Here is a 23,728-nt window from a genome sequence, read left to right on the forward strand (position 1 = left end):
ACACACCCCTGACGTAATGCTCCTCAGGTTACACTTTGAGCTGGAGGTGAAATATTGTACATCAAAAAGAAATGAGGAACAAGGCACTCTTCATATAATTGATTAAAATACCTTTATTAGTATGGCATGTTCAATAGAAACAACGTTTTTTTAAACCGACGCGTTTCGGCTGCATGGCCTTCATCAGGGAGGTGAAATATTGTACATCTCTGAAGCAGACATTGTGCACCAGAGAATGTAAGAAGGCAGTGAGAAGACAGGGACCGTGACAGTCATACCCCACCCTGTTTCCCGCAACATTACTTAGCAATATTGCCTAAAAGAAATTGCCAGGGTACATTACATGTAGGCTTAACTAACTGCAATGCTATCGTGTGACTCGACTATTTTCATGTATGGTATTCATAAATGCATGAACAGGGTCATTCTACGAAAACGGTGGCTTTCCTGTCCCCCGCCTTAACCACCAGGAAAAATGTCAGATAATGACACAATGTTTCTGTTGTAATCCTTAAATCTGTTGGTGCACCCATTCGTCAATCTAAGTAACATAAGAAAATAATCCCCATCAAAATCCATTAGTTTAATCTAGAGAGCTGTTTTTTGTGTGGGGGCTGCATCTCAATCCACTACACCCGCCTATTTCGGCCTTCCGTGTCGGCGGTGGCAGGTGGTTGAGCTACAGCGGTGTTTGTCAGACCATGAGACATCTTTTCACAAAAACGTCTGTACCGTCCGACCGGTCTGAAGGTAACCCATACAAACAAATGGAGGTAGTTTTGTGGCCCAAAAAACATGGGGTTAAATGTGTGTAAACAAAAAAAATTACACTACCGTTCAAAAGTTTGGGGTCTCTTAGAAATGTCCTTGTTTTTGAAAGAACCACTTTTTGCATCAAATTGATCAGAAATGCAGTTTAGACGTTGATAATGTTGTAAATGACTATTGTAGCTGGAAACAGCAGATTTTATTAATGGAATATCTACGTAGGCATACAGAGGCCCATTATCAGCAAACATCACTCCTGTGTTCCAATGGCACGTTGTGTTTGCTAATCAAAGTGTATAATTTTTTAAAGACATTGATCATTAGACAACCCTTTAGCAATTGTTAGCACAACTGAAAACTGTTCTGATTAAAGAAGCAATAAAACTGGCCGCCTTTAGACTAGTTGGAGCATCAGCATTTGTGGGTTCGATTACAGGCTTAAAATGGCCAGAAACAAAGAACTTTAGGACAGACACTATGGGCTATAGTAGTAAGAGTCTAATTCAGTAATTTGTCATCTTTTTTGGGGGATACCTAAAGGGGTCCAAAAATTCTAAATCCAATAGCTAAATGATATGACCATCTCAAAACCATTCCATATGTTAGATTAGTACTAAAACATATAAAAGACAGTTATATTGCAAACATTTTCTATATTGAGATATATACAGTTGAACTCAGAAGTTTACATACACTTAGGTTGGAGTCATTAAAACTCATTTTTCAACCACTCCACAAATGTGTTGTTAACAAACTATAGTTTTGGCAAGTCGGTCAGGACATCTACTTTGTGCATGACGCAAGTAATTTTTCCAACAATTGTTTACAGACAGATTATTTCACTTATAATTCACTGTATCACAATTCCAGTGGGCCAGAAGGTTACGTACACTAAGACTGTACCTTTTAAACAGCTTGGAAAATTCCAGAAAATGATGTCATGGCTTTAGAAGCTTCTGATAGGCTAATTGACGTAATTTGAGTCAATTGGAGGTGTACCTGTGGATGTATTTCAAGGCCTACCTTCAAACTCAGTGCCTCTTTGCTTGACATCATGGGAAAATCAGCCAAGATCTCAGAAAACAAATTGTAGACCTCCACAAGTCTGGTTCATCCTTGGGAGCAATTTCCAAACGCCTGAAAGTACCACGTTCATCTGTACAAAAAATAGTACGCAAGTATTAACACCATGGGACCACGCAGCCGTCATACCGCTCAGGAAGGCGACGCGTTCTGTCTCCGAGAGATAAACATACTTTGGTGCGAAAAGTGCAAATCAATCCAAGAACAGCAGCAAAGGACCTTGTGAAGATGCTGGAGGAAATGGGTACTAAATATCTAGATCCACAGTAAAACAGGTCGACACAACCTGAAAGGCCACTCAGCAAGGAAGAAGCCACTGCTCCAAAACCGCCATAAAAAAAGTGGACTATAGCGGTTTGCAACTGCACATGGGGACAAAGATTGTACTTTTTGGAAAAATGTCCTCTCGTCGGATGAAACAAAAATAGAACTGTTTGGCCATAATGACCATCGTTATGTTTGGAGGAAAAAGGGGGAGGCTTGCAAGCTGAAGAACACCATCCCAACCTTGAAGCACAGGGGTGGCAGCATCATGTTGTGGGGGTGTTTTGCTGCAGGAGGGACTGGTGCACTTCACAAAATAGATGGCATCATGAGTGAGCAAAATTATGTGGATATATTGAATTAACATCTTATTAAGACGTCAGGAAGTTAAAGCTTGGTTGCAAATGGGTCTTTCAAATGGCTTAAGTTGTGGCAAAATGGCTTAAGGACAACAAAGTCAAGATATTGGAGTGGACATCACAAAGCCCTGACCTCAATCCTACAGAACATTTGTGAGCAGAACTGAAAAACCGTGTGCGAGCAAGGAGACCTACAAACCTGACTCGGTTACACCAGCTCTGTCAGGATTTGGGCCAAAATTCACCCAACTTATTGTGGAAGCTTGAGGAAGGCTACCCAAAACGTTTGACCAGAATTGAGCAATTTTAAAGGCAATGCTACCAAATACTAATTGAGTGTTTGTAACCTTCTGACCAACTGGGAATGTGATGAAAGAAGTAAAAGCTGAAATAAATCATTCTCTCTACTATTATTCTGACATTTCAAATTCTTAAAATAAAGTGGTGATCCTAACTGACCTAAGACAGGGAATTTTTACTAGGTTTATATGTTAGGAATTGTGAAAAACTGAGTTTAAATCTATTTGGCTAAGGTGTATGTAAACTTCTGACTTCAAGTGTGTGTGTATATATATATATATATATCAAAGAACACGGTCAATACCATGAAAATCATTGTCCCTCGGTTCATGAATTGTGGTTTTGTGACATTTTGAGTTAAAAAATATTTCAATGTCATAAAACAAAGTAAAGTATTATAGTTATTTAGTGGATTATGTAACAAAAATATTAACTACATATTATAAATAATTTACAGGGAATTGCTGTCCCTCAATTTCATGTCACTGGTGTTACCCCATTTATATATATTTAAAAAAAATGCAACATCCTTGCCAACTTCCTCCTGGGTCAAAGGTTAATTGGAGGTGGAGTTGTTTTGAAAAACATATGGTGAGTCTGCACTCTCTCTTCATATGCTAGCAATTTGATGATTCATTTGGTAATTTCATGCGAAGCTTTAACAAAGATGTAACACAAGTGACAAAGTTTATAGTAAGGGAAAATGACATTTGATTGAAATAATTTATCAAATCACATGAATAAGTCATTTATTTACAATTTAAGAAGTGCGGTTTGAGCTACTGTGGCCACCATCTTAGATATTCTAGATTTTCTTCAGATTTGTCACTGGTGTTAATGTTCCTGCTGGTTTTAATAGAATAGTCTGACGGTTGGTCACTGGTGTTATAATAGAAAAATGTGTTTTGTAAATGTATTACTAATAAAAACAAAATGTAACATTATCATGAACCTTTTTCTGTCTGATTTATATGCAAAGTAAATAGTTGAATTATATTCTGGAAAGCCTGAATTGTCATTCAGATATATCTACAGATATAGATACAGGGAGAAGGCAACACAAGCATGTTTATCTATTTAATGTAGTAAAAATAAATTAAGATGTAATTTGTATTGAATTTGTATTACTGCTAAGTAAAAATAAAACACATATTTAAAAAAATGACTGGTCAAAAGGCCACCATTTTCGTAGAATGACAAAATCAATCTATGCATATGAATGTGATATCTGAAAGGGCTCAGCCTTAACTCGAACCCCTTTCCAAACCAACCCGTAAACAACAGCTCACTTCAACCCCTGATTTTGCACCATGAAGCCTCTGAAATATTTTATATTGGAACAGTTGGGGGGCAATGGGATGTTAAACCAACATAACGTTATTCTGGATGGAGAGAGGGGGTAAAATCTCGAACAGATCTTGAAAGTGGGTATTTGGCGCCCTCCACAGGGCTCGAATGTGGTCTCGTGTGTGCCTCAATGTGTGGCAGCAACGTTTGTGTATCGCTCAGCAGCAGTCAGAGCTCGGAATTACAGTAGCAGTACATTTTCATACTACAGGGACAACCAACCATGGCTGGACTTGAATAAGAACGCGAGCAAAGCGATATTCGAATTCGCCCAAACGCTTTCCGCATTTCTATTTCCCACTCAACTCGCTACTCTTTTGCCTTATGCATCGGCGCTCTGCGGAGAAAGGACAGTCAGTGTTGAAAGACTTTACTGGACTCAGTGAGGAGAAGAAGAGAAGAGCAAGACAATTTTAAAGCAGAATGGCGGACCGTGATACTTTACCCCTTCCTTTGGAGGTGCGAGACAGACTTGCTGAGCTGGAACTTGAGTTATCAGAAGGTAAGCAACATTTTAATGTCCCCTTAATATAGTTATTATATTTAGCAGAAAAACAGACATTCTTTGCTGCAGAGAAAAGGGAAAGCTTTGTGGGAATTCATGGATGGATCTTGCGCGCAATGAGCAGAGAGTACTGCCGCAAATTCATGCTGAATCAAATCACAGTACATTGCGACATATCAGTTTCATTGTACTTTTGTATCACACCACAGAGTGCAATGTGTTATCATCAGATTTTGGCTATTAGAAATAGAAAGATTGTGACCTTGAAACAAATCATTACGCCAATTTAACATTGACATTGTCAAATGTATCAACTGATGGCATTTTTAGATTGATTCAAGGTATTATTGTGAACTCATTTTTCGGTTACAAAGTAGCCTAGTCCACTTTAGTGTTGCCTCGACGTCACGTTTATCATGTGAAAGGTTCATTTCTAAGTGGCTGTTGAAGACCGAAGAACACATTATTTTGCTGTCAAGTTGATGATGGACAAAACTATAGCCATAGTCTTGAATTTGACATGTTCTTCCAAATTTGTTAGGGTAGGCCTACAAATATAACCGACACTATTTGTAAACTTCACTTTGTGTCATATTTCCGGTGCAAGAGCCGTTACCAATGTTTTTCTAGTTTCTAATGGGGAGTCGTGAGCATAAGCAATTGTCATTTTTATTTGCAGAGCTCAGCCATTTATTCTGAATATTTTTTTTTACACAAAATGCACATACATTCTCTCTTTTGTGGTTCATTAAATGTTCAAAAGCAATGGAAAGGCTCTACACTTATTTAATTGTTATATATGGGCATGTTGATATTGCCCTCTATTTAAAGAAAAAAAAGAGTTCCATTGTTCAGTGTATTCATATATATGGGGTTTGTCTAATTATGTCTATAACTGTGAGGACAACTTTGGTGGATGAGATGCACAGACAACCAATAACTTTGAGTTTTTGAGCAATGCAAGTTAAATTTAATTTAATTCACACTATGCTTGTGTGGTGTGAATGGTGGAATAGTTCTCATAACTAGATTTACTCACTAGACTGTTTTGGAAAACCATGAGTCTAGGTAATTATGAGAGTTATTAAGCATCAGATGTAAACAGCTTCTGGAAATGGGTGCCTTACTGCATTATTTATTTGAATAGTTGACTGTCCTTATCCAGCACAACATGAAATGCATAGTTATTCACCTCTCAGACTTTGACCTATATTCACAGCTCAACCTCTTTGACTGGGGCTCCTGAGATCAAACGCCTTGGGTAGATAGTGATAGGCTACAACAGATCATAACTCAGTGATGATTTAGGAGGGGGGCACTTGACATATATACGACCTAGGTGTGCATGGAATAGGGTCCAATTTCAGACTATATTTTAGGAAATAAGAAATGTGATAGTATTCTGGTCAAAACCGGTACATACATGTACATGCCCCGGCCTTGAGTCCTCCTGCTGTGAACCATGGAGATTTGTGATGTTCTTATGCGGATAGAGAGTATTAACGGAGGTCAATCAGCAAGACCCGGCACGCCAACAGGTGTCCGGACCGACCTAATCTGATTGTCAGGTGAATGTTAACATCAAACCAGTCCACCAGCTGTCCTCTCAGTGCCCCTTGACTTACACTTCATCACCAAAAGTATATGGACATCTGCTCGTCAAACATCTCATCCCAAAATCATGGGCATTAATATGGAGTCGGTCCCCTCCTTTCTGCTATAACAGCCTCCACTCATCTGGGAAGGCTTTGCACAAGATGTTGGAACATTGCTGCATGGACTTGCTTCCATTCAGCCACGAGCGTTAGTGAGGTCGTGCACGGATGTTGGGCGATTAGGCCTGGCTCACAGTTGGCGTTCCAATTTATCCCAAAGCTGTTCAATGGGGTTGAGGTCAGGGCTCTGTGCATGCCAGTCAAGTTCTTCCACACCGATCTCGACAAACCATTTCTGTATGGACCTCGCTTTGTGCATGGGGGCATTGTCATGCTGAAACAGGAAAGGGCCTTCCCCAAACTGTTGCATCAAAGTTGGAAGCACAGAATATTCTGCAATTTCATTTTTTGCTGTAGCGTTAAGATTTAGTTTCACTGGAACTCAGGAGCCGAACCATGTAAAACAGCCCCAGGCCATTATTTCTCCTCAACCAAACTTTACATTTGGCACTATGCTTTGGGGCAGGTAGCGTTCTCCTGGCATCTGCCAAACCCAGATTCATCCGTCAGGACTGCCAAATAGTGAATCTCCAGAGAGCACGTTTCCAGACTCCAATGGTGGCGAGTTGTACTCCACATCAGTTGACACTTTGCATTGTGCATGGTGATCTTAGGTTTGTGTTCGGCTGCTCTGCCATGGAAGCCCATTTCATTAAGCTCCTGAGCTCCATTAAGCTCCAGTTCTTGTGCTGATGTTGCTTCCAGAGGCAGTTTGGAACTCGGTAGTGAGTGTTGCACCCGAGGACAGATTTTTATCCGCTACACTCTTCAGTACTCGGTGGTCCTGTTCTATGAGCATGTGTGGCCTATCACTTCTTGCCCTATCACCCGGATAGCTTGAGCAGGGCAGAAATTTGACCAAATGACTTGTTGGAATGGTGGCATCCTATGACTGTGCTCAGTTGAAAGTCACTGAACTCTTCAGTAAGGATATTCTACTGCCAATGTTTGTCTACGGAGATTGCATGCCTGTGTGCTATTTGGCTAAAATTGTGGAAATAACTCATTTGAAAGGGTGTCCACATACTTTTGTGTATATATAATACAGTCAAAATTTTGGACACACCTACTCATTCAAGGGTTTTTCTTTATTTGTACTATTTTCTACATTGTAGAATAATAGTGAAGACATCAACCCTATGAAATAACACATGGAATCATGTAGTAATCAAAAAAGTGTTCAAATATATTTTGATTTGTTTATGTTTGAGATTCTTCAAAGTAGCCACCCTTTGCCTTGACAGCTTTGCACACTCTTGGTTCTCTCTCAACCAACTTCACCTGGAATACTTTTCTAACATTCTTAAAAGAGTTCCCATATATGCTGAACACATGTTGGCTGGTTTTTCTTCACTCTGCACTTCAACTCATCCCTAACCATCTCAATTGGGTTGAGGTCGGGTGATTGTAGAGGCCAGGTCATCGATGCAGCACTCCATCACTCTCCTTCTTGGTCAAATAGCCTTTACACAGCCTGGAGGTGTGTTGGGTCATTGAGTTGAAATACAAATGATAGTCCCACTAAGCGCAAACCAGATGGGGTGTTGTATCGCTGCAGAATGCTGTGTTAGCCATGCTGGTTAAGTGTGCCTTGAATTCTAAATGAATCAGACCGTGTCACCAGCAAAGCACCATCACACCACCACCTCCATGCGTTACAGTGGGAACCACATATGCAGAGATCCTCCGTTCACCTACTCACCTGTCTCAGACACGGCAGTTGGAACCAAAAATCTCAAATTTAGACTGATCAGAGCAAAGGACAGATTTCCACTGGTCTAATGTCCATTGCTTGTGTTTCTTGGCCCAAGCAAGTCTTCTTATTGGTGTCCTTTAGTAGTGGTTTCTTTGCATCAATTAGACTATAAATGCCTGATTCACACAGTCTGCTCTGAACAGTTGATGCTTAGATGTGTCTGTTACTTGAACTCTGTGAAGCATTTATTTGGGCTGCAATTTCTGAGGCTGGTAACTCTAATGAACATATCGTCTGCAGCAGAGGTAACTCTGGGTCTTCTTTTCCTGTTTGCGGTCCTCATGAGAGCCAGTTTCATCATAGCGCTTGATGGTTTTTGCGACTACTTGAAGAAACTTTCAAAGTTCTTGACATTTTCTGGATTGACTGACCTTAATGTCTTAAAGTAATGATGGACTGTCATTTCTCTTTGCTTATTTGAGCTGTTCTTGCCATAATACGGACTTGGTATTTGACCAAATAGGGCTATCTTCTGTATACCACCCCTACCTTGTCACAACACAACTGATTGGCTCCAACGCATTAATAATGAAATTCCACACATTTTTTACAAGGCACACCTGTTAATTGAAATGCACCTGATAATTGAAGCTTTTGACAGGTACTGTGTGTATCTTAGCCAGGGTGTATTAATTATCTGGATGCATTCGCTGTGGGCCCTGGTCAAAAGTAATGCACTATAATAAAGGGAATGGTGTGGTATTTGGGACACAGCTTCTGACTCTGTCACACCACTGATTTACATGCTAAGGGCTTATACTGTTTTCTAGTTTTACTGAAGCTGTAGGCATGTAGAACTTGCCTAGACTGTATACATACATAGTGTCAGCACTAGTCAAATGTGCTATATCCGAAGCAATCAGATCAGTGAAGAAATCATGGTCATGCATTATCTTCTCCTGATAAGTGAAACGATTGACAGAGGCTGCTGAATGGCATATTATGTTAGAGGCAGTAGGCATGTTGGGCTATAAATACATGGTTTAGTTAATCACTAGTCAAATGTCTGAAGCAATCAGATTGGCAAAAACATTATTTGGTGCAATATGTACTTCCGTTATGTTTGGCTAGCATACCCCTTGACACATGTCGTGCACCCTTTTTATGCAAAAAAACAAATCACTGAGCTCGGTTATCACTATTGCCAATAGTGTCATGACCTCTGCCTCAGAGATCAGTGTTATGGGGTGTCCTGTCCTAAACACGTTGTTTCATTAATTCATTGCTGTTCACACAGCTGTACCCTATTGACATAGCTATGGCATAAATGTTGAACTGTCAATAGACTCAATTGATTAACTTACCTCACTTGTTTCCATCAAATTGAAGTGGTTCAACACCTGGGCCTAACACATGCATAAATATGATACATCATAGTACAAATGTAGGATCTTTCATTTGATCGCTCTGTTGTATGTGCAGACAGTGATGTTACATTTCCCCGACTAGCCGATTCTTCAATAAGGAAGAGATGTAGAAACCATTTCGACTCAAGGATACGTTTCTCCTGTTGCTTACTCACCTTTTGGAGTTTCATACTTCAGCCTCTCCTTGGTCATGTCTGGGTCTGATATGATGCCTGTTTCTGTCAGACATTTGTTGTTTTAAAGCCATACAGCTCAAAGAATTATCTCCCTCAATAAATACTTATCCTCACTGTACTAGCTAGCTACTGTTAATAACAGTTCTGTCTGCTCTGTTTTGAAGCTACAGGCCTACAATTAAAATATCATATAATGTGGCCTGACCTTGATTGTTTGTATGCAAGACATGCAGCAGACTACAATATGTCTAATGCACTTTATTTGGAATGCATGAATTCAGAGAAAATTACCCTGAATAATAAATGATACAGTAGCCAAGGAAAATATGCTAGGTGTGGTTATACAGTGCATTGCTACTTTTCGTTCAAGCTAAAATCAGACACTCTTTGTCTAAGTGAAGTGCATTGACACTTTTTATTTTTTTATGCAGACAACTCAGGATTCTTTGTCTTCTGAAAGCAGAATAATATTGTGGCGTGTGGGGGGGATTTTGTACATTGATAAAACAACCTTGTTTTATTCTGGCAGCCGACCTAATGAGTCGTACAGCCTAGCTCTGACTTAGCCTGTGGCTCTCCCCCTCTGTTTGAATGTTTCATGAATTCTATCCTTGGCATTTCACAGAATATGTCACTGTTGCGAGTCAAAGTGCCATAATCACCCAACGCCAGACCGGTGGTGGTGAGTTATAATGACGCTCTGCGCTCTCCACTGTTTTCAGTTGGGATCAAAACGAGGTGTAGTCGCCGACCTTTGGATTGAGATTATGACAGGTGTCTTGCCGCCCTTCCTTTTGTGACATAAGGATTTTGAAACATGCCAATAATGACTTAAGTGCTCACTTCTCTTCTGCCCTACCAAGCAAAAAGGCAGTAACCGCTCATTTGGTCAAATTAGTTAATGTAATTTTTGCTACATTAAATACATACTTAATCATGTGGACAACTATCCTTCCTCTTTGTGTTTTGGAGAAAATGGAAGTCATGTTAGCAGTAAATGCATAAGGTTACTGTGAAACCAAGGTAAATAAAAGCAGTTTTTCTCAGTTTGACGCTATGAGCAGTTACTGCCTTTTTGCTTGGTAGGGCAGAATTGCTTTGCCCTTATGATAAGGACACACACATCAGCGTACCTAGCAGCATTCACCGAGACTGTCAAAGGTATGTCATTCAGATAAAAAAAGAGTCCGTGTTTACTGTTTATCATGGATAATTAATTATGACAGGCCAGGGTCAAGGCTCACAGAAAATGTCAATGGAGACAGGCAGGTAGAGGTGTACACAAGAAACCTGATGTCTTCACTACCTTTTTTAGTAGCCAGTCTGTATTTGCCTTGCTATATTTTTTTGCATCCTCCCAAATTCCCCTGTCTTGGCTTTCACTGCCTGCGTCCCAAATGGCATCCTGTTCCGTGTGTAGTGCACTACTTTGGACCAGGGCTCATAGTGCTCTGGTCAAAAGTAGTGTACTACTGTATATGGGGATTAGGGTGTTATTTGTGAAAGTGTCTGATTCAGCCAGCCCATCCAAGTGCCTGGTGCTCTTACCTTTGGAGTGGCAATTGCCATAGAGATGTCTTTCTCCTCCTCCATCCTTGACGGTGAGTTGTGATGAGAGTGATGATGACACTGTTGGTTCCAAGATGTCATGACTATCTCTATGCTGAGGACACTAAGGTCCCAAGTCGATAATATGTAGTCTTGAGTTGACGCTTGCTTGTGAAAATGACATGAGATGCCAGGGTCTTGGAGGCTGCTTTGCCTGAGAATATTCTCCGGTCTGTATATGTTTTTAGAGGCTTTAGTTATTCATTTTGAGGCTTGAGTTTTACTGTCCTTGCCTCACCAATGAATGAACAGGATATTCAGCAGCTTCAGAGAATTGTAATTATTGATTCACATTCGCAGTCGTGGTTACATAATACAGCCATTGTAAGTCAGATCAGATGGGTGTAGGTAAGGACTTTCTCTTAGTCCTCCTAGTCCTCCTTTTTCAGACAGTATTTAATCATCATTGATTCTGAAGACTTGTCAGTGATTTAAAACTTCAGACATGGTACTGTTAGTATTCACTCATTCGCTGTTCCGCTGGCAGCACCTCATTGACCGTAACATTTTTTTCCCTTCACCTAATCACTACATTCTTCACTGTGAGATGTTGAATAAGCCAGCCTGAGCAATGTATTACTGTTCTTGAACCAGACTGCAGGAATTGGACAAAATGTAATTTATAACACTAAGAAAGTCCAGTATTTTTAGACCTGTATGATCTGTCTCTTTTGACAAAAACAACAAACTAAACATACCAAACCGTTACGGGAGCCCACCACCACTATACCTTTGCTGCCTTTCTGATTTCTCTCTGGCTGCGTCCCAAATAACTCCGTATTCCTTTTATATTGCACTACTTTTGACCAAGAACCGATATGGCACTAGTTAAATGTAGTGCACTATTTAGGGAATAGGGAACCATTTGGGATGTACCCCTTAGGTATTAGAGGATGTCAACCTGTCCTCTATGTCCAGAAATCTGCCAAAGCCAAACAAATGCCTATTGTTCATCGTCTGACATTTCAGTGAGCCCTCAGGTTTGTGTTCTCCCCATGACAGAGGGGAAATGAATATTTACACCGTTGCCTCCAAAGAATACCTTCAAGCTTTTGAATTATGACAGTATGACATGTACTGTAGACTAGCTAGACTGTCTCTGTGCTGTGGAAATCCTGAAAGGTCTGTTACTGGTATTACCTACCTAGTGGATATACAGCTAGCTAAATGCTGTCTTTAACAGTCAGTGTACCATCCTACATGCTTCATCCAAAATGTCACCCTATTCCCTACATATAGTGCATTATGGGCCCTGGTCAAAATAATTGGCCTATACAGGGATTATGTTGCCATTTTGGATGTAGCCACAGCCTATTCTTGTTGTAGGGCCTTTGAGCCACATCTCATTCCCTCCCGACTTCCAAATCAAAATGGTGTTCTTCCGTGCGTGATGATACTGTATTTGGAAGGGTCTGTGTTGGGATGCAGTGGTTTATGTCCATCCCATCTGCTAGTGAGCATTTGTAGATCCAATCAACAGGGCTGTAATGGTGTGAATGGTTGGATACCCAGCATAACACAAAATTGGCTGAAACTAGCAGGAACAACTATAAATATTGCGTTCTTGACTCCACTATTAATTGGCTGAATTTATGAGTTATATCCCAAATGGCACCCTTTTTCATATGTAGTGCACTACATTTAACCAGGGCTCATAGGGATCTGGTCAAAAGTAGTGCACTGTGTGGGGAATAGGGTGCCATTTTAAAATGCATTCGTGATTCCTCCTTCGTCATAGTTGTGTGTCTGATTTTGTTATCGCCTAGTCTATAGGGAACCTGGTGTTTGTTGGCAGGCAGTTTGACTGTTTTGCTTTTAAGGCAGTGTCATATTTCAATGCAGACATTTCCCATGCCACCCTGATAACATGCGGAATGGATTTTTGAAATAATAGGAAAAGGTAGGGTTGTTCAAAGTATTGTTTATTAAGATTTCCATGTTTTTCCATGAGGCAATTCTGAGTTGACAGTGACACACAAACCGCATAATTCTGAGATGAACTTAATGTCCCCTCCTGTACTCCCTGTTCACTCATGATTGCATGGCGCCAACACCATCATAAAGTTTGCCCATGACACTACAGTGATCACCGACAACAATGAGACAGCCAATAGGGAGGAGGTCAGAGACCTGTCCGTGTGGTGCCAGGACATCAACCTCTCCCTCAACGTGATCAAGACAAAGGAGATGATTGTCGGCTACAGGAAAAGGACTGAGCACGCCCCCATTCACATCAACGGGGCTGTAGTGGATCAGGTTGAGAGCTTCAAGTTGCTTGGAGTCCACATCACCAACAAACTATCATGGTCCAAGCACACCATGACAGTCGTGAAGAGGGCACAACAACACCTATTCCCCCTCAGGAGACTGAAAATATTTGTCATGGGTCCTCTGATCCTCAAAACGTTCTACAGCTGCACAATCGAGAGCATCCTGGTTGCATCACTGCCTGATATGGCAACTACTTGCCCTCTGTCCGGCAAGCGGTACCGGCGAGCCAAGTCTATGTCCAAGAGGCTTCTCAACAGCTTCTACCCCCAAGTCATAAGACTCCTGAACAGCTAATCAAATGGCTACCCAGACTCTTCTTTTACACTGCTGCTACTCTCTGTTAATATCTATGCATAGTCACTAACTCTACCTTCATGTACATATTACCTCAATTACCTCGACTAACCGGTGCCTCCCGCACATTGTACCGGTACCCCTTGTATGTAGCCTCGCTATTGTTATTTTACTGCTGCTGTTTAATTATTTCTTACTTTCATTTTCTATTTTTTACTTTACACTAATTTTTCTTAACTGCTTTGTTGGTTAAGGGTTTGTAAGTAAGCACTTCACTGTATTCGGAGCATGTGACAAATAACATTTAATTTGATGTGTTAATATATTAGTCAATTTAAAATGTTTACATGCTTTGCAAAATCCTGTTTACAAAATCCGGCTACTAATGGATATTTTGATCGGCAATCAAAATGAACTACCAGAGTGAACATGTTTTTTTGGTGAATACTTTTTAAAAACTATTTCTAAGATGCACACTTTCAGTTTTTCTTTACTCACTTCACTCGCACGTAAGAGGGAGGCTTCCGCTACCCGGTGCTGGCACATGCACAGTTCAAATCCACTGCCGGAATGCAGATTTATGCTGTTTACATGTCCTAATAATTTGAAAGATTGCTCAGAAAACCAGGTTTTAATCGGTTTAATATTGAATTATTAGTGTGCATGTAAACATACTCATTGACATGATTTCTCAAGTTCACAACCTCACATGCTTCTTGGGTTCAACTTGTAATGAAGAACACTGTGTTTTCTGTGTACTGGAAATCTTTCTCTCCAGTGGAACTAAGCCCATAATAACTCCCTCATCCTGTTTTGACCCCCCCTCCATCCCCTCCAAATCAAAAAATGTAACACCTTTTGTTTTGCTTGGTAGGAAACCAACATCCAGCTCATGTTAAAACAGTGTGGAGGCCATGTAGGGAGAATCCCATTCCTTTCGTAGGGGAACCTTCACTGTCACATGGACACCAGTAAAGCCATGGTTTGTGTTCCAAATGACACCCTATCCCCTATGGTGCACTACTTTTGACCAGGGCCCATAGAACTCTGATAAAAGTAGTGCACATTATACGGAATAGGGTGCCACTTGGGAGACACACATGAAATTTGCATTTCTCTGGAGGGCAGCTTGTGAATGTAACTGCTGCCACAGCTTCAGATGGGTGGGTGATGTCATTCTTGGACTGGTCATAGTGGGGCTGTCCGTCTGTGGCAGAAAGTTGTTACTTGAGGATTGCATCAGTACCCCGCTGCTCACAGGCAGTTTTTACAAAAAGTGTATCTTTGTGCCCATCCTTTGATTCCTTCTCAGCTTGCTTTGAAGCCAGCATGTTGGAGGGCTCGTCATTTAAAGTCTAGGGTGAGAAAGAATCCAGTACTCCCCTGCTGTGAAAATAAATTCAACCGATATGGAGATGCAACCATGGCCTTATTCCCACTTTCAAAACATGGAGACGACAAATATTTGCTACAGATGCTGCGTTTCCCTTTTGAGGTCCCATCCCGTTGTATTTGTTTTTGCTGCTAAAGGTGAGGTTAGTTTACAGTTCCAGTGACGACCCTGCCTCCCCACCCTCTAACCCCACTGGGCCTGGCTATGATGAATATTTTCCTTTCCATGTTAATCTCCACAGACCTCTCACTGCTCAACCAAAACTCTGTTTATAATGACATTTTAGCAAACTGTTGTCTGGGACCCTAGAGAACAATATATACTGGTAATAGTGAAGTGTGACACAATACCAACATGAGGGAGCGATCACAGAGCTCAGTGCAGATGAGCCCAAACCTTTGTCCGTCCAGACAGCGACAGGCTGTATTGCAAAATAAGCTAGTTAATACGTTTAAATAGATCAGGTTTATTAGATTCAGACCAGATGAACAACACACTGGCCTTTCAGTGATGCACGGTGAATGTATCCCAAATGGCACCCTATTCTCAATATAGTGCTTTGGCTCTGATCAAAAGTAGTGCACAATATAGGGAATAGGGTGCCATTTCGGACACAGTTAAACTCCACAGAGCATTTCGACTGCATTTTTTTTACCCTTCTGAAGATATCCAACCTAACTCTTCTGATGACATCACAATGTCAATAGAGTCTCTGTGTGAAACATTCTTTTCCTGCCTGGTTGTTGAACACATTCTAGTCTTCTACTGAACAGTGGATCTTTGTTACCTCAGAGAGAGGACTGGGATGAACTCCCTTTATTGTGCTGCTCTATCGCTACTTCCCCTCAATTCTGTTCTCTTATGTTGTGTGAACTGAACTCAGGTAACAGTGTTGATTGGGTGTTGAAGAGCATTGAAAATATAAGAAACAACCAGTCATTTTCACCCATATCTGATATCCTCACTCAACCAACCAATCTATGCATCAGGCATGTTGTCATTGTATCATTGTATGCTTAGTGTATTGCCTACTTTTCCTATACTATCAGAAACTGATTAGGTAATATCACAAAGTCAGACCACGCAGCCCACACCAAATTGTATTAGTCACAAGCGCCGAATACAACACCTTACAATGCAGTTTAAAAAAATACTGATAAGAAATAAAAGGAACAAGTAATTTAAGAGCAGCAGTAAAATAACCGTAACAATACTGTACCGGTACCCCCCTGTATATAGAGTCAATGTGCGGGGGCACTGGTTAGTTGACGTAATATGTACATGTAGGTAGAGTTAAGGTGACTATGCATAGATGGTAACAGCAGAGAGTAGCAGCGGTGTAAAAGAGGGGTGGCAATGCAGGTAGTCTTGGGATGCCAATTGATTAGATGTTCAGGAGTCTTATGGCTTGGGGGTAGACGCTGTTTTAGAAGCCTCTTGGACCTCGATTAGGTGCTCCCATATTGCTTGCAGTGTGGTAGCAGAGAGAACAGTCTATGACTAGGGTGGCTTGAGTCTTTGACAATTTTTAGGGCCTTCCTCTGACACCGCCTGGTATAGAGTTCCTGGATTGCAGGAAGCTTGGCCGCAGTGATGAACCGGGCCATTCGCAACTCTCCAACTCTCTGTAGCGCCTTACGGTCAGAGGATGAGCAGTTGCCATACCAGTCAGGGATCCAGTCAGGGATCCAACTAATCAGGATCCTCTCGATTGTGCAGCTGTAGAACTTTTTGAGGATCTGAGGACCCATGCCAAAACTTTTCAGTCTCCTCAGGGGGAATAGATTTTGTGCCCTCTTCATGTCTGTCTTGGCGTGCTTAGACCATGTTAGTTTGTTGATGTGGACGTCAAGGAACTGGAAGTTCTCAACCTGCTCCACTACAGCCTTGTCGATGAGAATGGGGGCGTGCTCTGTCCTCTTTTTCCTGTAGTCCACAATCATCTCCTTTGTCTTGATCACGTTGAGGGAGAGGTTGTTGTGCTGTTACCACACCGACAGGTCTCTAGGCTGTCTCGTCATTGTCAGTGATCAAGCCTACCACTGTTGTGTCATCGGCAAACTTGATGATGGTGTTGGAGTCGTGCCTGACCCTGCAGTCATGAGTTAACAGGGAGTACAGGAGGGGACTGAGCACGCACCCCTGAGGGGCCTCATTGTGGCGGATGTGTGTGTTACCTACCTTTACCACCTGGGGTCGGACCGTCAGGAAGTCCAGGTGCCAGTTGCAGAGGGAGGTCTTTAGTCCAAGGGTCCTTAGCTTATTGATGAGCGTTGTGGGCACCACGGTGTTGAACGCTGAGCTGTAGTCAATGAATAGCATTCTCACGTAGGTGTTCCTTTTGTCCAGGTGGGAAAGGGCAGTGTGGAGTGCAATAGAGATTGCATCATCTGTGGATCTGTCGGGGCGGTATGCAAATTGGAGTGGGTTTCTGGGATAATGGAGTTGTGAGTAGAGATCGACCGATTAATCGGAATGGCCGATTAATTAGGGATGATTTCAAGTTTTCATAACAATTGGAATTTGACAGATTTTTTGCTTTGTCAGTTCAGGGATTCAATCTTGCAACCTTACGGTTAACTAGTCCACCGCTCTATCCACCTGCCTCACGAGCCTGCCTGTTACGCGAATGCAGTAAGAAGCCAAGGAGAGTTGTTAGCTAGCATTAAACTTAATCAATCATAATCACTAGTTATAACTACACATGGTTGATGATATTACTAGTTTATCTAGCGTGTCCTGCGTTGCATATAATAGATGCAGTGCGCATTTGCGAAAAAGGACTGTCGTTGCTCCAACGTGTACCTAACCATAAACACCAATGCCTGTCTTAAAATCAATACACAGAAGTATATATTTTTAAACCTGCATATTTAGCTAAAAGAAATCCAGGTTAGCAGGCAATATTAAGCAGGTGAAATTGTGTCACTTCTCTTGCGTTCATTGCACGCAGAGTCAGGGTATATGCAACAGTTTGGGCCACCTGGCTCATTGCAAACTAATTTGCCAGAATTTTACGTAATTATGACATAACATTGAAGGTTGTGCAATGTAACAGGACTATTTAGACTGATGAATGCCACCCATTAGATAAAATACGGAACGGTTCCGTATTTCACTGAAAGAATAAACATCTTGTTTTCGAGATGATAGCTTCCGGGTTTGACCATATTAATGACCTAAGGCTCGTATTTCTGTGTTATTATACACTGCTCAAAAAAATAAAGGGACCACTTAAACAACACAATGTAACTCCAAGTCAATCACACTTCTGTGAAATCAAACTGTCCACTTAGGAAGCAACACTGATTGACAATAATTTTTACATGCTGTTGTGCAAATGGAATCGACAACAGGTGGAAATTATAGGCAATTAGCAAGACATCCCCCAATAAAGGAGTGGTTCTGCAGGTGGGGACCACAGACCACTTCTCAGCTCCTATGCTTCCTGGCTGATGTTTTGGTCACTTTTGAATGCTGGTGGTGCTTTCACTCTACAACCCACACAAGTGGCTCAGGTAGTGCAGCTCATCCAGGATGACACATCAATGCGAGCTGTGGCAAGAAGGTTTGCTGTGTCTGTCAGCGTAGTGTCCAGAGCATGGAGGCGCTACCAGGAGATAGGCCAATACATCAGGAGACGTGGAGGGCAACAACCCAGCAGCAGGACCGCTACCTCCGCCTTTGTTCAAGGAGGAGCAGGAGGAGCACTGCCAGAGCCCTGCAAAATGACCTCCAGCAGGCCACAAATGTGCATGTGTCTGCTTAAACGGTCAGAAACAGACTCCATGAGGGTGGTATGAGGGCCCGACGTCCACAGGTGGGGGTTGTGCTTACAGGCCAGCACCGTGCAGGACGTTTGGCATTTGCCAGAGAACACCAAGATTGGCAAATTCGCCACTGGCACCCTGTGCACTTCACAGATGAAAGCAGGTTCACACTGAGCATATGTGACAGTCTGGAGACGCTGTGGAGAACGTTCTGCTGCCTGCAACGTCCTCCAGCATGACCGGTTTGGCGGTGGGTCAGTCATGGTGTGGGGTGGCATTTCTTTGGGGGGCCGCACAGCCCTCCATGTGCTCGCCAGAGGTAGCCTGACTGCCATTAGGTACCGAGATGAGATCCTCAGACCCCTTGTCAGACCATATGCTGGTGCGGTTGGCCCTGGGTTCCTCCTAATGCAAGACCTCATGTGGCTGGAGTGTGTCAGCAGTTCCTGCAAGAGGAAGGCATTGATGCTATGGACTGTTCCCGTTCCCCAGAACTGAATCCAATTGAGCACATCTGGGACATCATGTCTCGCTCCATCCACCAACGCTTCGTTGCACCACAGACTGTCCAGGAGTTGGTGGGTGCTTTAGTCCATGTCTGGGAGGAGATCCCTCAGGAGACCATCCGCCACCTCATCAGGAGCATGCCCAGGCATTGTAGGGAGGTCACACACACTACTGAGCCTCATTTTGACTTGTTTTAAGGACATTACATCAAAGTTGGATCAGCCTGTAGTGTGGTTTTCCACTTTAATTTTGAGCGTGACTCCAAATCCAGACCTCCAAGGGTTGATACATTTGATTTCCATTGATAATTTTTGTGTGATTTTGTTGTCAGCACATTCAACTATGTAAAGAAAAAAGTATTTAATAAGAATATTTCATTCATTCAGATCTAGGATGTGTTATTTTAGTGTTCCCTTTATTTTTTTGAGCAGTGTATTATAATTAAGTCTGAGGCTCATAAGCATTCATTCAAACAGCACTTTCGTGTGTTTTGCCAGCAGCTCTGCTGTTTATGACTTCAAGCCTATCAACTCCCGAGATTAGGCTGGTGTAACGATGTGATGTGAAATGGCTAGCTAGTTAGCGGGGCGCGCAGGGTACGGAAGCTATACTGTTACACTGGCAATACTAATCTGCATATAAGAACATCCAATAGTCAAAGGTTAATGAAATACAAATGGTATAGAGAGAAATAGTCCTATAATTCCTATAATAACTACAACCTAAAACGTCTTACCTGGGAATATTGAAGACTCATGTTAAAAGGAACCACCAGCTTTCATATGTTCTGAGCAAGGAACTTAAACATTAGCTTTCTTACATGGCACATATTGCTCTTTTACTTTCTTCTCCAACACTTTGTTTTTGCATTATTTAAACAAAATTGAACATGTTTCATTATTTATTTGAGGCAAAATTGATTTTATTTATGTATTATATTAAGTTGAAATGAAAGTGTTTCAGTATTGTTGTAATTGTCATTATTACAAATACATTTTAAAAATCGTCCGATAATCGGTATCGCTATCGACGTTGAAAAATCATAATCGGTCGACCTCTAGTTGTGAGCCATAATCAGCCTTTCAAAGCACTTCATGGCAACAGACGTCAGTGCTATGGGCCGGTACGTTACCTTAGTGTTCTTTGGCACAGGCACTAGGGTGGTCTGCTTAAAACACGTTGGTATTACAGACTCGGAGTGGTTGAAAATGTCAGTGAAGACACTTGCCAGTGGGTCAGCGCATGCTCGCAGTACACGTCCCAGTAGTCCTTCTGGCCTTGTGAATGTTAACCTGTTTTAAAGGTCTTACATCGGTTGTGGAGAGCTTGATCACACAGTCTTCCGGAACAGCTGGTACTCTCATGCATGTTTCAGTGTTATTTACCTTCAAGCGAGCATAGAAGTAATTTAGCTCGTCTGGTATGCTCATGTCACTTGGCTGGGCTTGGCTGTGCTTCCCTTTTGTAGTCTGTAATGTTTTGCAAGCCCTGCCACATCGTGAAGATCATCAGAGCCGGTGTAGTATGATTCGATCTTAGTCCTTTATTGATGCTTTACCTGTTTGATGGTTAGTCGGAGGGCATAGCGGGATTTCTTATAAGCTTCTGGGTAAGAGTTCCGCTCCTTGAGAGCGGCAGCTCTAGCCTTTAGCTCAGTGAGGATGTTGCCTGTAATCCATGGCTTCTGGTTGGGGTATGTAATGTATGGATGGATGGATAGATGGTCACTGTGGGGACGACATCATCGATGCACTTACTGATGAAGGGTGGCAGGTAGCCTAGTGGCTAGAGAGTTGGGCCAGTAACGAAAAGTTGCTGGATCAAATCCCGGAGCCAACCAGGTAAAAATCTGTCGTTCTGTCTCTGAACAAGGCAGTTAACCCATTGTTCCACAGTACACCGTCATTGTAAATATACATTTGTATATAACTGATTTGTCTAATTAAAATAAAATGTGGTGTACTCCTCAATGCCATCGGCGTTGTTCCGGAACATATTCCAGTCTGTGCTAGCAAAACAGTCCTGTAGCTTAGCATCTGCTTCATCTGACCACTTTTTTTATTGATCTAGTCATTGGTGCTTCCTGCTTACATTTTTGCTTGTAAGCAGGAATCAGGAGGATAGATTTGCCCAATAAAGGTGGTGTAGAATTGTTTTCCCCCTCTGGTTGCACATTTAACATGCTGATAGACATTTGGTAAAACGGATGCAAGTTTCCCTGCATTAAAGTCCCCGGCTACTAGGAGTCTGTGGCCTCAGTCTGTGGTGGTATGTAAACAGCTACGAGCAATACAGATGAACGCTCTCTAGTAGGTAGATAGTGTGGTCTACAGCTTATCATGAGCTACTCTACCTCAGGCGAGCAATAGCTCGAGACTTCCTTAGATATCAAGCACCAGCTGTTATTTACAAATATACATAGTCCGCCGCCCCTTGTCTTACCAGACGCCGCTGTTCTATCCTTCCAGTACAGTGTATAACCAGCCAGCTGTATGTTAATATTATCATCATTCAGCCACGACTATTAGTTTTAAATGCGATGTTGATATAATAATTTTTTGCTTGTTCACCTATTTTATTCTCCAAAGATTGCACGTTTGCTCGCAGAATGGAAGGAAGTGGAGGTTTATTCGATCACCTAGAGGCCGCCCACCCTCTTGCCCCTTTTTCTCCGCCTCCTCTTCACTGGGATCTGGGCCTGTTCCCGAGAAAGCAGTATATAATTAGTTTCGGGCTCATCAGACTCGTTAAAAGAAAAAAATAATTCTGCAAGTCTGTGGTGAGTAATCGCGGTCCTGATGTCCAGAAGTTATTTTCGGTCATAAGAGACGGTAGCTGCAACCTTATGTTCAAAGTAAAAACAAAGCAAATAAACAAACAAAAAAACAATCGGTTGGGAACACGTAAAACATCAGTCTTCTTTTCTGGCACCATTGTTACATCACATTAAGATAAAGATAATAGCAAATCTCATGTCTTGAAAGGAAAGTTAGCCCTGTGGTTTACAGTAGAATGATCATGCTACTTTAGAACAACACAAGGCAATATGTAAGAGTTCAAGTGAAATTATACGTTCCATCTGTCCCTCTACAGAATAAAGCCCCTCACTTTGCCTTATCCTTAGAATCTCTCTAAAACTGCTTTCTTCCTTGAAGACATTTTTTGAACCAGTCTAAAGAACTTTTTAGATTAGGCTTGAAGAGAGAAAAAGAGTGGATAACTGTGGTATTGTGTACGAAACATAAATGGTTCTGTATCTCACTGCTTGGAACTAACTTAGGGTTGGGTGGTTTAGAAGTTGGGCCTCTTGTTGTTTGCTTCACAGTGCATTGGGTAATAAATGTTGTGTAGAGTCGATGGAAACGTCTGCCAGGAAAGCTCCCTGATAAATTAGCTGCAGTATAGAGGCTACATGCTGCTAAATGTTTTCCATTAGAGAGACCACACTCAGAGAGTGGGAAGGAAAGACACTGTCTGACTGTCGTCCTTCCTGGAATGCAAATTTGTACATTATTGATTATGCTTTCACATTTAGAGCCTACTCGATAAACTTAAGTAACAAAGCATGAAATCACAGCATCAAATGCGGTGGCTGAATAACGGTGGTGTTTGTGAGAGATCAGCAACAGCATCCCTTAAAACTCGATGGGAAGCTATCCAACACTTTTTTTGAAAAGCTTTCCTAATGCTAGCGGCTAACATCTGCCCCAATAAATCCAGGCTGCGTGGTCTCCAAATTGTCTTGGAACTGTTGAATCTGCTTGCTCTGGGAGAGGTTTGATAGCACTGATTGGATCAAGGAAAAGAAATGGAGCAAAGCTGCCTTTTCCGAAAGCCAAACCTCTGCTTCACTCTTTGTTTGACTTTGAACCTTGTTGCTTTTCAAAATATGTTACAAAATCTTACCTGACTATTGGTAGTTTGGAGATGCGCCAAGCCGCCTCGCCGGCCGTTGGAGGATAACTCCAGATGGCATCTTTTGTATTTGTAAATGAAACGGTCTGCTGTAGGAAAATAAAAAGCCCTCTTAGATGTAGGGACGACTTCCTCTGAACCTACAGTACCAGGTGTTGATATTGTAAGGTGGTTTGGAATGTGTGCTTTTCCTCTCCTCTGCAGTTTTCATCTGAGTAATCTAACTGCACAATCAGCACACAGTGAAGTGAAACACTGCTGCTGCCATTTACTCTTGATGTTTTGCATTACTGAATGAGGCTTATTTGCATATTTCTGTCATGGCTTCGG

At 41.8% G+C, this 23,728-nt stretch overlaps 1 protein-coding gene across 11 annotated transcripts in view; it reads left to right on the forward strand.

Annotated features, from left to right (window-relative positions):
* The first annotated feature begins 4,163 nt into the window (after positions 1–4,163).
* The window catches only part of LOC118395203 (disco-interacting protein 2 homolog C), a 282,104-nt gene continuing 262,539 nt past the window's right edge, over positions 4,164–23,728 (forward strand). For 5 of the 11 annotated variants that reach the window (XM_052463692.1, XM_052463696.1, XM_052463694.1 and 2 more), the window contains exon 1: positions 4,167–4,623. In XM_052463692.1, the coding sequence (XP_052319652.1) occupies positions 4,545–4,623 (79 nt within the window). In that variant the 5' untranslated portion in view covers positions 4,167–4,544. Of the gene's footprint in view, positions 4,624–23,728 lie in introns of all 11 variants that reach the window. The other 6 variants (XM_052463700.1, XM_052463702.1, XM_052463701.1 and 3 more) reach the window with 3 other exon arrangements.

This window comes from Oncorhynchus keta, chromosome 15, assembly GCF_023373465.1.
Source record: "Oncorhynchus keta strain PuntledgeMale-10-30-2019 chromosome 15, Oket_V2, whole genome shotgun sequence".
In the NCBI taxonomy this organism is placed as follows: Eukaryota; Metazoa; Chordata; class Actinopteri; order Salmoniformes; family Salmonidae; genus Oncorhynchus; species Oncorhynchus keta.